This window comes from Lissotriton helveticus, chromosome 1_1 (assembly GCF_964261635.1).
Source record: "Lissotriton helveticus chromosome 1_1, aLisHel1.1, whole genome shotgun sequence".
NCBI classification, from domain to species: domain Eukaryota; kingdom Metazoa; phylum Chordata; class Amphibia; order Caudata; family Salamandridae; genus Lissotriton; species Lissotriton helveticus.
In genome coordinates this window covers 308195558-308210816 of record NC_136057.1, presented here as the reverse complement: position 1 = coordinate 308210816, position 15259 = coordinate 308195558, and the positions used below count along the sequence as shown (strand labels likewise).

At 42.6% G+C, this 15259-nt stretch overlaps 1 protein-coding gene and 1 long non-coding RNA gene across 3 annotated transcripts in view; one reads left to right on the top strand and one right to left on the bottom strand.

Moving 5' to 3' along the window:
• The window catches only part of LOC144799968 (uncharacterized), a 235399-nt gene that overhangs the window by 14426 nt on the left and 205714 nt on the right, over positions 1-15259 (top strand). The window lies entirely within an intron of this gene.
• Positions 1-15259, bottom strand: part of LOC144799842 (solute carrier family 23 member 2-like) — a 533849-nt gene that overhangs the window by 465732 nt on the left and 52858 nt on the right. The window contains exon 1 of one of the 2 annotated variants that reach the window (XM_078671460.1): positions 2876-3232. The exons of the other annotated variant lie outside the window; for it this stretch is intronic. Coding sequence (XP_078527586.1) covers positions 2876-2932 — 57 coding nt within the window. The 5' untranslated portion in view covers positions 2933-3232. Of the gene's footprint in view, positions 1-2875; positions 3233-15259 lie in introns of those variants that run through there. 2 annotated transcript variants of the gene reach the window in all.

The following is a 15259-nucleotide window of genomic DNA, read 5'->3' as shown; positions in this document are numbered from 1 at the left end:
ACAGGTTTGGGAAAAAATAATGATCTAAACCCATACTACAATTTGCATGCAGCTCCTTGATGCAGGTACATAGATCACTGTGCTATGTTAGAAGGACTCTAACTTATTCACTGGAAGCAACAAAATTATATCAGTGTCAAAAGCAGTAGCCCACTTACCCATCAATTAAAAAATACAAATCTGTGATCTACATGTTCCATGATGTGCTTTGCGGCAAGCATGGTAACCTTCTATGTAACTTTATGAGTCAAAACTGTGACTGGCCAAAACACAGAACTCTCTAAGGACTGTGTTAACCACTAGAGTTATCTGATCACTTTTATATCCCTCTTACCATTGCTGTGCACACAAATATCTCTGTAGCAGTTATCTCAACCCTGTAAGGTATGCAGGCTATGTGTGGCCAATTCAGTAAGTTGGAACAGATTTGCTGTCACATGTGTCATTGCCAATTTCTTTTCAGCAGGTTATAAATGTGCAATTTGACTTCAAGGCTCTGCTTTTCAAGCTTCGCCCTCGGGACTCCACCCCTTTTTCTCTGCCAAACCTTGGGGGTGTAAAGTTAATTAATGTTACTTGTGACACCTCTGAGTTAGCGCTCAGACCTGTGAGCAAGCTTTGCCTCTTTCTGTTTCTAAACTGTGCTGCCTGAAAATAAAGCAAAAATGCACCTACGTAGTCAAATATTGTGTCCATTAATTCACTTTACGCACTGCATAAAATGAGCCTCCAAGATTCGGATAGAATGATGCATTATGCTCGTAGTAGATGACCACTTGCTTCCTAAATCTGTCGAACATCTGTCCTTCAAAATGGATGCCTGTATTTTACATGTACTCCTCTTATTGGAGCAGGGATGAAAGGTGGGTCCACGCTGAGTCTTGTTCCTGGGGACTTACAGCCAGATTCATGAAGGAAAAATCGGCTCGCAAAGGGCCCTTTGCCAGCGCTATTTTTGCATTTGGGATTCATCATCCCAAATGCAAAAATCGCGAATTCTAAAATCGCTAAATTGTGAAGAATTGCATTTAAGGAATCTCTATTTGAGATTCCTTAAATGCAATTCATGAACCATTTCAGAATTGCGAAATCGCAATTTTTGGCCGCTATTTACCGCGAAGTCTGACTTCGTGATAAATAGCGAAAACTTAGAAAAATGCACTTTAGTGCATTTTTCTAAGTTGGATGTTACACACACACATGTCCTTTGGACATGTGTGTGCGCAACACCAGTGTAAATTACCATTTCAGGGGTGCTGCAAGGTGTCCTTTGGACACCCTGGCACCCTTGAAATCGCTTCCTTATTTGCGATTCGCTAATCGCAAATAAGGATTGACTCCCCATCCTTTGGCCCCTAGGAATGAATGGGGAGTCAATCCTTATTTGCGATTAGCAATTAGCGAATCGCAAATAAGGAAGATGTAGAAATCGCTATAAATTTTGCGATTTCTACATGCATCCCGTTTTGCGAGTCTTTAATAGTGATTCCTTAATAATCGCTATTAAGGACTCGCAAAAGAGGAGCATGATGAATCTGGGGGTTAGAGCTCTAAATGCCACTAGCTATTCCAGTTGCAATTATTTCAATGATCTTTCCTAAGCGACTCTAAAACAGGGACTCTAAAGGCTATTCTGGAGGGCTGGATCCATACCAGATTTTTAAGATAACTACATTTATCTAAATATGGATGTTCTAAAAATCTGGCATGGATCAGGACCTCCAGGACCGACTTTGGAGAGCCCTGCTCTAATATTGGCCCTCAGTAGAAGTACTGCAGCCTGACCGCTGTACGGTGGGTCAGCAGAGGCAAAGCTTCTTCCAGCGCAGCTTGCGACTGGCCCATGGCAATGGCTGTCTGCCATACAGGCAGGCTTTTCTTCTTCTAAGCAGGTCCTAAGCTACATTAGCCTCCATCGGTAAAAAGCGACATCAGTAAGTACACCATATTATAGTCGCATAAAAGACAGTCTTTTAAACGGGCGTCCATCTCGGTAAAAACAAAAAACAGTGCACCAGGCATGGGTTTTTTTGTACAGCTTTTTTATTCAGAGCAGTCATAGTATACTGGCGTACCCAGAAAGGAAAACAATAATATAGGGCCCTTCCAATCTTTTTTTTGATGATACAAGCCACTGAGGATTTCCACCATCTGGAAACTAACATCCCCTTCACTCGAAAGGCGGTGGGGGATGCAAGAAGTGGGAAGATGGGACAGCTGCTAGTTTTGCCATTGCCCATTTCTGTCCACCTATAAATGAGGCTCATTGCCCTAAAACTGACAATGTAACCTGTGAACAATACTCCAATAATCAAATAATAATAATAATCCAATAATAATACAATAATAATAATACTCCAATAATATTGCTCTAACACTCGGAGCAATACTACAAGCCTTTTTGCAAATATAATGTCACTCAATGCAGAAAACCTATTAGACCGTCACTCTCACCCTCCATCTTACTGAAGACATGCCTCATTTGAATTCGTTCTCCTGCAGTTTTGTCTCTGGGCCTAAAATGATTTGCACTTCAAGTGTATGAATACTCATTTGCGGTATTCGAAAGTAGTGCTTGCCACTAACCAAGGCTTGCTTTTGGCACCACTGCTTTGCTAATCATATTTTCAGGGCTCATGAAATTAGTGAAAGGACCTGAAAGTAAGGTGGTCTATAACAGCCTCGTTTGCATTTCATAATTTACTCGTCCTGAGCGTCAAGCCCCTCAGAAACAAGTAGGAGACTTTTAGATGCTGAAGCGTTGGACAAGGGGCCATCGCAAGGTCATCAGGGGGTCCCTTCCGGTACCCATGGTCATGGTGAATCAGGAGCCATGTTTAAATGGAGCACAAGTCAGAATCCAACAGGCACTCACCGTAAAAGTCGGGTTCACCAGGCCGTTGCAGCTCTGGTCATTGCTTGGAGACGACATGGCTTCGATAGGACTCCTCGCCTCGGGATCAAAACCAAGAATTATCTCGAGCTAAACTCAGCCTCCCACCGCCCCTTCTGTGTGGGAACGGGAAATGTAATTTTGCAGAGACGTCGTTTATATAAGGCACCGGTTATTCCAGTATTTATAATCCTATCCCGTTGAATGATGTGACGAGCATGAAGAAAGAAGTTCCATGAAAGTGAGCTGCTGCTGACCAACCACTGGGTAAGAGTCCTCTGGGGCAAGAATAGTGCCCGTCACCAAGACGCACAGACATGAATCAGGAGCCAAGATCTGAGGATGGAACCCTGACCTCGGACGCCTGAGCCCCAGCGCTGCTGCTTTGTCTGGGCGAAAGTTGTTTATTGGTGCTCAGCCAGGCGTGAGAAGAGTGCACCTGAAGTTGGCTTGTAATTAGGTGATGTAAGTGTTTAAACACTACGTTATAGTAATAATTATCCACTTATGTGCTAAAAGCCTCACCCACCTACTATTTTCTGACCATATTTTCTGCATAAAATATAACGTAGAGGGTGGATTTGTTCCAAGGAAATATCGTTTTATAAATTATTAACACGACAGTCGCATCTCAAACATAACGTTCTGCACAAAAACAGTCTGGAATGTGTTAACTGGATGACATCATACCGCTAAGAAGACTTGAAGAGGCAGACACACGAGAATGTGTAATTAGCACTGCATAAGACAGACACTTCTCTGTTTTTACATATTTACAAGTTGAGACACAGGGAGATAACAACAATAATCAGTTGACAAAGAGAAAAGTAAAACTATGTCATGGTGGACAGCTGGGCAGCTGAACAACGTCAAATGTTATCTGAATGCCATAATTACAGAGAGAAATAATGTGCTGACATCTGCATGTATTCCTGTCTCCGTTTTCTACTTAAATCAAAAAACATTTATTCCTTTTACAGATAAGAGAAATAAAAACGCTACAGCACACAGTGAAACAATTGTATTGTAGCATTTCTATAGCGATCTACCCCTATTTTGGGGCCTCAAAGTGCATTACAGCGGTCAGGTAAATAGTTGCTATTTCTGTAGTAAATTGGAAAAATAGTGTTGGTTGGGGTGCCAATTTTTAGATCTGGCATTAGCCTAGACCCTTTCATGAAAAAAAAGGAAAAAAATTATATATATATATATATATTTATATATAATTTGTTTTTCACTGGAAAAAAACAAAGGTTACAGGGACGTTATAGTTAGGCTGACATTTCACTCGTACAAAATTCAACAGGTATAGTTAGCTGAGCTAACTATAACTTACACCCCCACAATGCACTGCTTAAATCCTTACCTATTACATCCCTCATGACATGGTCATTGACATCACTAATGACATCTTTAATGACATCACTGAAGACATCTCAAATGACAGTGTTTTCTAAAAGTAAATGAGTGCTAAACATATATGTAAGTGACTGTGGAAGTGCCTGTATGGGTGAGTGGGTGTGTAAGTAGTGAATAGAAAAGTGAGTGGGTATGTGAGAGACTGTATACATGAAAAAGTGGGTGTGTGAGGGTTTTTTTGGAGGAGCGAGTGGGTATGTCAGTGAGTGTAGGAGTAAGTGAGTGGCTGTGTGTGTAACTGTGTAGGTGAGTAAGTGTGTTGGTGGCTGTAAATGGTGAATGAGAGGGTGCTTGAGTTATTGGGTGACTGTCAGTGTTTGTATGAGTCAATAAGAGAGTACACGAAAGACTGTATTGGTATGTAAGTGCTCTCTGGGTGAGTGAATGGATGTGTGAGAGACTATGGGTGAGTAAGTGAGTGTGAAGGATGTTGTATGGGAGAGTGTATGCTTGTCTCGGTGACTGAATAGATGAGTGATACATGTGTTAGCTTATCTATGAAAAAGTGAGTGGATGTCTGAGTTACGATTTATTTTATTTTATTTATTTATTTTTGAAGTTTTATATAGCGCGAACCAGACTCTTGCGAGTATCAGAGCGCTTTACATGACAAGTAGAAGTATATACAGAATATAATACGCTATAGTGAATCACGCAATAAGGAAGTGCTAGATAAGTCTAGAACAAAAAAAGGCAGTGCGATGCTAGTGTAAAAATGGCAAAGATAAACAAAGGACGCATATAAGTGAAGAAAAGCAAGTAATAAAGTACCGTGAATAGATAGAGTTCACGTGGATTGAGCCATGAAGATAGCTTTGACTTCTCTTTTGAAGGAAGCCGAGGAAGGGTTCATTCTAGTTTCACTGGGCAGCGCATTCCATATCCTTGGAGCCATACCGGAGAAGGACCGGTTATACGTTTTTTTCTTTGGCAAATCGTTGCGGTTGTAGGAGAAGAGTCTTGGCACTCCTGGAAGCTCTGCTGCCCGCTGAGAGCACCAGTTTCTGAGCTAGGTATAGTGGGGTGTTGTGGTAGAGAGCCTTGTGTGTCAAGCAAGCAATTTTTAAATGAATTCTGGCTTCAAACGGTAGCCAGTTGAGGGTTCTCAAGTCAGGGGATATGTGGGCGTTTCTTTTAGAGCCTGTGGTGAGTCTCACAGCAGAGTTGATCGTGGCTCTTAGCGGGGCTGTCGATGACCTCGGGAGTCCGCATAGGGTTACTGCTCCGTATTCCAAGCGAGGTATAACTAAGGCTTGAACAGCTTGTTTGAAATGGTAGGCGGGCAGATAGGGTTTTAGTTTTCGCAGGGGCCTTAGGTGGAAGTTGGCTCCCTTTGTTGCGGCGCTGATGTGTTTCTGCATATTGAGGTTATTGTCCAGCGTTACCCCCAGAGTCGACTATGAGTGGTTGTCCATTGAGAGCTGTTAGGTGCTTCATCCAGTCTGTGATAGTTTGAACTTTGTTTGGGGGGGCGATTACAAGGAATTCCGTTTTGAGGGAGTTAAGTTTCAAGTGGTTTACGGCCAGCCAGATTTGGGGTTTTTGTAGTGTGGAGTTGAGTGATTTGATGTCTTCCAGAGAGAGAATTTTGATGTAGATTTGGGTATCGTCAGCGTACATGTGGAATTGAATTTTGTTGAGGCTGAGAAGATCAGTGAGGGGTTCCATGAAAAGGTTGAAAAGGGTGGGAGAGAGGGAGGAGACTTGAGGAACTCCCAGAGTGACAGACGATGGGAAGGACAAGGATTGGTTGCTGCTGGCGATTGATCGAGTCTGGACGCGCTGTGACGTCTCTCCAAGCTCCCGCTGTGTTTGCGTGGAGCCATGGGTGCAGCGGCGGAGATAAGCAGAGGCAAGTGGTGGAGGCAAGCGCCGGTGGCAGGCAGAGAAAAGACAGGAAGGGGTCGGAGACGCTGAAACGCTGGAACCGACCGCGACCAAGAGCCTTCCGGGAGCCCTAGAAGACCATCACTTGGCTATATGCCCCTATCTTTCATCCCACATCTACATAGACCATACTCTAGCGGCCTCAGCAATGGAGGTGTGCCGCTTGCACTTAAGACAGTGAGCTGTTGTGCCTGGTATGCCTTGTGCCTGGAGGTGGTGTAAGACTAAAAATAAGGGGTGATCCTGGTGCCTGACAGATCATACCCCCCACCTTATTTTCTTACTGTTGTCTGGCATAGGATAGTTCAAGCTTAAAGGTCAACCCATCGACAGCACTTGGGGCAACGGCAACGTTTCGGAGATTTTCAGCAATATGCAGTGAGAGACTAAGTGGGAGACTGTGTAGGAGTGTACCCACACCCTAAACGCTGCAGCTTTTAGCAGCTGTCGCCGAGTGGGAGCCTAGTACCCTTCATAAGCGGCCCAGCTAGGTTTGGGTGTGGTGTGTGGGCTCTTGCGAGCTCCTGCTTTGGTGGTAGCTAGCCCCTCCCCAGCTCATGAAGCTCCTCAACTCTCCCTACCCACGTGATTCTGCTTCTGTTACAACTTCACGACTCCCAGGCCTCAGGAAGGAACGTGGGGAATACCTGGCACTAGGTTTGCAGCCTAGCTTGTAGCCTGCCAGTCACTTATTTCCCCAACCCTATGAAGCTATATCAAGTTTACCAATTAGGTCAGGTGAGGAAAGCATAAATAATCCTCCAGGCTAGCAGGCGAGCAGGTGGTGCTACCAGGCTAGGGAGTGAACTTGCAACTGTAGCTGTTCAGAAGAAACCTGCATTACTTCTCGAGGTTAAGTAATCGCGAGAAAAGGGTGCTAATTTATTGGAAAAGGCACCTGAGTATATTTCTTGGAGCATCTATTTGTGAAGTCAACATAGCTAGGCAACAGCCACGATTCGTTTTGACACCGCTAGCCCGAAACCAACAAGAAGACTAACAAGGATGAGATCGGTTAAGGTGTGATGTAAGTTACAAGCCCCAATTAAAAGGAAGTGAAAAAGAGACACCACATTGGTAAACCTTACCGCAAAAAGCAAACCACAAATCCAATTGAGGGGGTCTGTTGTCAATGATCCCCTTGTTCTGAGGAAATTTAGTGCCACTTATGTCTCGCACCTAGACTCAGACCTGGACCTGGAGCTACACTTAGAAGGTAACCCCAAGGTTTCAACCACTTCAGACTGTACGGCAAGCTTCAGGTCAGGCCAGTTCACTGACAAAGACAAAGAAGACATAAAATCGTTGGATCAGCATAACCTGTCAAAAATAACAGATCACTTCCGGCCATCAAGCAAACATGATGCTATTCAACAACTAAATAGGAATGCTAAATTTTAACCAGAAAAAATTATAGACGCTATATGTTATGTTATAACGTGTTTTATATAGCGCTCAGCTACTCCGAGGAGTGTACCGGCGCTTCGAACCCAATACAGACCGAGTGCAGGCTGCAGATGCCACACACTACTGAACAAAAAGCCAGGACTTAAGATCCTTTCTAAAGGCCAGCAAATTGCCGATCTTTTTCAGAGAGACCGGTAATGCATTCCACAACTGAGGCGCCAAGCGTCTAAAAGAGTGGCCTCCAGTGCGGGCGCGCCTTATACTAGGAACAGTAGCCAAGGCCAGCGAAGATGACCTGAGCGATCTCGATGGATGGTAGAAAGCCAGCCGTTTTCTGATGTACTTGGCGCCTGAGTCATGGAGAGCCTTGAAGGCAAAGGTGAGCGTCTTGAAAACAATACGCTTAAGGATAGGGAGCCAGTGAAGAGTTCTCAACAGGGTGCTTGCACGGGTTCTCCGATGGAAGCCAAAAATGGCTCGCGCGGCCGAGTTTTGGACTACTTGTAAACGTGATAGAAGATACTCTGGGAGTCCGAGGTAGAGCACATTGGCGTAGTCCAGACGAGAGCCAATTAATGTCTGCACGGTGACTTTCCTATGAGCCTGAGAAAGCAGAGTAAGAAATTTTCTAAGCATTTTAAGGATGCCGAAACATTTGCCAACTTGGCCGATAATCTGGGGCTTCAAGGTAAGACTGTTGTCAATCTTCACTCCCAGATTCTTGGCCGTGTCCGAAGCAGCGGAGGGAGGGAACATAGCCGCAGGCCACCAAGACTGCCACCTGGGGTCAGAGGGACAACCAAAGAAGAGCACCTCAGATTTGTCCGAAGTGCACTTGAGGCTGTTCTGCTGGAACCATTCAAACACCGCCCCATGTTTATACCTTCCCACTTCCTAACTCAGTATCTCTACCAAATGTGCAACTATCAAGCGGGTCACTTGTGTATGTCCCTGAGGATGTGATGTTTACGGATACATCAACAGCAGGCGCAGAGGGGTGGGCACCCAAAAGGAGCACCTAAATTTTTCGTATTTCCTGAATTTAAATTAAACAATGACGAGGATCCTCATCTGCTAGTCCCCAAGGAGGGGGCTAATACAATCATCGAGGGAGCAACCATAGAGGAGGAGTTAACCAAAAGAGCACGGATGGTGATACCCGGAGAAAATTGCACTAATCTGTGCTCTGCTATATTGAACTCAATGCAAGCAACAGTACTGGCCCTAACTCACCATTCTAACAAAATTGATATCCAGGTGGACTTACTTAATACCATGGCAATTTTTGTGTCTGGAATCAACGAGAAACTCGAAAAACTAAACACATTAGTCACAAGGGCCCAATTAAACCATTTAAATGACATTAAAGTTTGCTCCTGCAAGGAAGTAGTTGATAAATTAGTGCAACTCCTGGCAATCATGCAAGCAATATTGGGTGAAGTAAAAAACAACACAGCCCAGAGTCTCGGCCCGGTACAACATTGAAAGAGGAAATATGCAGTCCAAGGATGGCAACTCTATGAAGTCAATTAGTCCTTAATAATAGACCGGCAGAGGAAGACTCTGTGGAAATAGTGGATGATAACCTCAAAACTCCTTCCAGGGTCTACTATGAATCTCCTGCTGATGGGAGCACAATAACTAATGCCCCTGTGCTACCCCAACAAACCAAAAGGGAAAGGAAGTGAGCCAGGAAAGGAAGGAATAAAACCCACCTGGGTAACTTAGAGATCATTTACCCTCTCTAATCGCTCAACAGGAAGACCAGGATTGTCCAGGTATGGCTCAAACGGACCCGCACGCACATGGTCCCACCGTGGCTCCGTTTCACGACATTGCCCACAACAAGGTAGTATCCCCTGCAAATGTAAGGGCATCTTATACCACACTCACCGGGCCTTCGCCCTCACATAGCTCCCGTTCAGAGGGAATGCGTGTAGTCCAATATGACAGCAGAGACGATCAAACGCGGTGCACCAAGAAACCACAAATAAAATAGTTTATGGAGGAAGAAACTCAGACACAGTCCATAGTGGAGCAGGGTTTCCAGGAACCTCAGTTGCAGGCGGTAATTGATCACAACCTATTGACTTCAACCTCAACCTTTATCACTGTTCCTCGGAGGATTTGATGAACATCTCTGCGGTTCAAACAACACTGGTCAGATGCTGTTATGGATCCCAGAATTTAAATTGAGGAGCTTGCAAGACATCTTAAACCGTTCAACCATCCTAAAGTTGATCAAAGCCTTGCCGGAACTGGCCCATGTTAAATCTGATGGTATTTTTTCGATCAAGATCCTGCCAGCTAGAAGACAACAGCTCACGGATTCCACTCTGGTCACCTTCTTATCTTTGGTGCTTCTGGCTCAGATCTTGAAAAAGAAAAAGCACCTAAAAAATTGGGACATTGAAGTAATTACCTACCACTGGGATAGATATCCCCATGTGCTCCTAGCAGAACCACCAATAGATGAGTCACTGGTTTCCAACCGGTCTGTACTAAGAGGAGCCAGCGAAAGGTCTCCTCCTGCGGCCCGTCACAAATCTGATTCAGATCTCACTAAGATGGCAATCAAAGTAACCAACGAAACAGTCCCCGGCCAGCCGCGAATACTGGTAACAACTAATGAGCAACAATCGACCTGGGGCTGATTACCGCAAGCCCTGTCTCGAATTAGGAGCATTCAAGATTGACGCGAGGGAAGGCCACCAGAAAAGGTTCCGGGAGGCCTGTTAGTCTGTTCTTGGAACATCAATTGTCTACAGACAAAATGCCCGGATCCAGAATTCACAGGATTTCTGAGATCCTTTGACATGCTAATGTTCCAGGAAACCTGAGCAGACTAGTATCCCTCTCATTGGCTACAAAGAATACACGAGACAGGCCAAAAGAAGGATCACCTATGGAAGGGGGAAAGGGGGCTTGGCAATTTACATAAATACCAATATAACAAATGAAACCGTGGAAGTGTTCGTGGACGACCCAAACATGCTGGTATTAAAACTGGATGGTTGGGCTAATAATTAAAAATTATCGTCATCAACTTATAAATCAATCCAAAGCAAAAAGCGGCATCATCCAGAAGAATAGCAAGTCACTTATCTCAGTTAAAAGGCAGCTATAATAAGTCACATTGGCTAGTTTCCGGAGACTTCAACCTCAACCTTTATCACTGTTCCTCGGAGGATCACATACACGCAGTTGGCCTCCTCTCTGAGCAAGCAATGCCATTGAAAACACGGAGGGACATATTAGGAGAAGGGCTCATAAAGGCCAGCAAACTATTGGGTCTGGTGGCACTAAATGGTCAAAAACCATCTGATATTCCACCTGCCTGATCAATGGTCGGGGTATCACCCCCGTGTGTTACGCGGATGATACCCAGCTACTGTATCCTTCTAGACATCTCACGGATAAAGTGAAGGTTTCCTTTTCCAATGGCATGAAGGCAGTAGCCAAATGGATGTCATCAAACTGCCTTCAATGCAATGTAGGGAAGACAGAGGTTCTGCTTTTTGAAGAAGCAAAGATTCTGTGGACCCCAGATAGGTGGCCGCATGATCTTGGGCCAGTACCTGAACCCAAACTGGTGGGGAAAAATTTGGGGGTACGCCTGGATCAAGATCTTTCTCTGACGCAGCATGCCAATGTGGTGGTAGGCACCTGCTTTCATGTGATCGGTCTTCTTCGAAAAGTCTTCCCCTTGCTGCCAGATGTCACTAGGAAAACCTTGGTACAGGCTCTGATTCTTAGTCGCTTAAACTATTGTAATGGGCTCTTGTTGTCAGCCAACGAAGGGGTTATAGCCAAACTCCAAGTTGTGCAGAACACAGCAGCAAGGCTGGTTTTACATGCACCTCCAAGAACGCCATCCAAACCACTTCTGGATAAGCTACATTGGCTTCCCATGCGGAAAAGGGTGATATTTAAGACCTGTTGCCTTATCCATAAGAATTTGAATGGATTAGGGCCAACACACTGGACGGACAAATTTGTCCCTTACACTCCGCTGCGATCTCTTAGGTCTAGCAACCAGTTGCTTTTAACAGTGCCAGCTACCAAGAAAGTAAGACAGGGTGGCAGGGCTTTGTCTGTAGTCGGTCCCACTTTGTGGAATGGATTACCCCTGCCACTTAGGAAATGTACAGAACATTTGAGTTTCAGGAAACAACTTAAGACCTTTTTGTTTCAGTCATAAATCATCTCCTCTGGACTTACTGCTAGTGCTCTCTAGTTACAGGCGCAGAGATACTCCTTCGGGAGTCGATTCGAGCGCGTTATAAACCAACAAATAAATAAACGCGGTTTCAATCATAGATTACTCAATAGTATATGCCATCGTGTGGAAAGCGACCACAATCCTCAGGTCATATTGGTGAACGCATCCCTGTGCAAACCTGAGGCATTTTGTACATTGTCGGAAAAAATGCACAAAGCAAATCTGAAACATGTGAAGTGGACTTCCAGCTTCATTAACTTAATGGCAGAGGGTGCAGTTTCTAGTTTACAGGTCTTGTTCAAATAGATCCCAATCCAATAGTGACATTGGAGACTCTCGCCAATAATATGACTAAAAAATGGACCTCGACTTGACCATTCCAAATCATAAATTATGCCTGCCCACGTTTGGAACATAAAAAATGAAACAGGCAAACGTTTTCGGCAATCACGTCAACACCCAGGAGATCCAGATCTGCAACAACAACTCCACAATGAGAGACGTCGGCTAAAAAACAGAGATCTGGATATATAAACAATCCAAACAGGAAACTCTGTAGGCCCAGTTACTATAGGCCTCTTAAACACACGACTCAAAAAGATTCTGGCAGATAATCAACAGGAATGAGAAAGGTCCAGCAGCTGCAAATAACGCAAATATTAGCGAGACAGAAAGGGTACATTATTTAAAGTCACACTTCAAGAGAGGTTTGACACTTACAACTAGATCTTACTGTCCTAATAAAACCTCTGTGGCACAGCGGATAATCACAGCAACCGAGGTAGAGAAGGTCATCAAAAAGTCCCAGGCAGACTGCGCCCCCGGCCCAAATGGCCTACCACAGGCATTAACTAAGCACCTCCCTCCAAAATGGGCGGGCTTTCTAGCGTCAATGTTTAACTTCGTACTGGAAAACAAAGTTATTTCTTACAGCTGGAGAGGCTCAATTCTCCACCCCATTTTTAAAAAAGGCTTGTCATGCTCCGACAGCAACTATATATTGATAGCACTGATGGATGTTGAGTTAAAATATTTTTCAACATTATTATTGCATGCTTGTAATCCTGGTCATGCGACAAAGGAAGACCCCTTAAATCAAACTGGCTTTTTAAGGGGCCAAGGCACTTTAACCAATCTTATGACTCTGAGGCTAATTAGGAAGAGAGCAAACGCAACTGGGACACCTCTTTATATGTGCTTTGTTGACTTTAAGGCAGCTTTTGATGGTGTCCCTTAGGACGAACTATGGGCCAAACTCCAGTGATGGGGTATCCCACCCAATATCTTATGAGCAATTAGGCTGGTATACTCAGATACTTGGGTCAAGATCAAAATTGGAAATGGCTCGTGCATATCAAAGAAGGTGCAAACAACATCTGGTGTAAAACAGGGCTGTGTCCTAGCCTCCATTCTTTTTAATTTATTTTTGGCATATCTCTCTACAGAGCTCGACGAGCAGAAAGCTCATGAACTGAGCGTTGGAGGACAACAAATGTGGAATATCCTCTATGCTGACGACCTGGTACTGTTTAGCAACACTCGAATAAGCCTTCAAAGGCTGCTCAATACTCTTTGAGCTTATACTGAAAAGAACAGCCTAGAAATAAATCTTTCAAAAACAAATGAGATGGTATCTATTTGTTCTTCAAAGAAAAATCAACAAGCATTTGCAACGCAATAGGTCTCGCATTTGCAAGAGTTTAAGCTATTGGCATTGTAAATGACAATGTCTTTTATTTATCTGTTTTGATATTTAACCCATAAATAAATGGCATTGTATTTTACAATCCCAATAGCTCAAACTCGTGTAAATGCAAGACCTATTTCATTTCAAAGAAGCGGCCGTCATTGTCCCGGGCTGCATGGGAAGTGAAAGCGTGCATGCCGCGCTGAATATTGCAGGAAAGCATGTTGTGCCTGCAGTAGGAGAAACTCATTAAAGAAAAGAGTGCTTACGACATACCGTGTAACAACAGAAGTAAAAGTTCCAGCAAGGTTACAAATGAAAACAAGGCGATACTAAGGAGGGACTAACAAGTGTATTAATGAATCAGAAGCCAGCATTTACAAAGGTCAATGACAAGAGCCAATGAATAATATTGGCGGAGCTTCAAGTCTATACTCGAATACAGCATGCCTCGCAGAGCATGAGCTGCCCTGGCTCGACCTAAAATGGATTAATAACTATGCATACACCATTAACGCTAAAGACTCCCAAAAATATATGGTCAATGGTATATAAAGTATATTGCAACACTCATCAGTGCAGTTTTTCTCACACTCACATGTGATCAAACTTTTTGCAAGTATTACATTTCAGGATTTAATACTTCATACCATGCAAAACACTTGTAGGATATCTGGGAAGCAGGCATGTGGTTAGTAAAAATCCCATCAATAACAATCTTAAATATCTGGATCCCATCCTCTTCCATCAAGCATGACTCTCCTACCAAGAGGGGGAAAAATCACGGTGCAGAGTAGGAATATCGACGTAGAAATATCGTGTTACATTAATATCTCCGCAGAAATATCGAGTGGAACAAATATCGACAACAAAAATATAGTTTGACCAGAATATCGACTGACAGGTAAGTAATATCGATAACAATAATATAATTGTAATAAATATCGTTTACAAAAATATAGTTTACAAAAATATCGATTTATTAATAATGTTATGTATTTTAGTGCTTTTAATGAGAATTGTTTGTTATTTTATTATATGTTTTGGAATTGTATTAGTTATTAATGTTTTTTATGTTTAATTTTGTGTTATTACTTCCGTAGCGGGTTGTGGGTTTATAGGGGAATAGGGTGGGAAGTAATTTAATTATATAAAATCAATTAATTAATTAATGTGTTAATTTATTAATAATAGTTTAATAATTAGTTGTTAATTAATTTCAATTAGTCAATTAATAATTAATTATGTTAATTGTTCAATTAATTTTAGGTGTGTGTTGTGGATTTAATACGTGTAAATGGTGTGAAGGGTGGTAAGTAATACATTTTTTATTGATTAATTATTAAATACTTTTTAAATGAATTACCATTAATTAATTAGAAATTATTCATTTTAAATGTGTAATTAATTTTAGGTGTGTGTTGTGGTGTTTTTAAGTGTATATGGTGTGAAAGCTGGTAACTAATTAATTAATTAATTTAAAAAAAATACATTTATTTTCATTAATTAGTTAGTAAATATTAAATGTAATTGTGTAATTAATTGTAGGTGTGTGTGGTGGATATTATAGTGTTAAATAATGTGTAAATAAATAATTTGTATTATCTTTGTTAATAATAATATATTTAAATGTATATATTAATTATGTTTATATTGGAAATTAAATTTAATAAACATTTTGATCGTTTTTTTTTATTGTTTTGGGTTCCAGCGCTTTCCCTACTATTGTACTCACTGGAGTGGG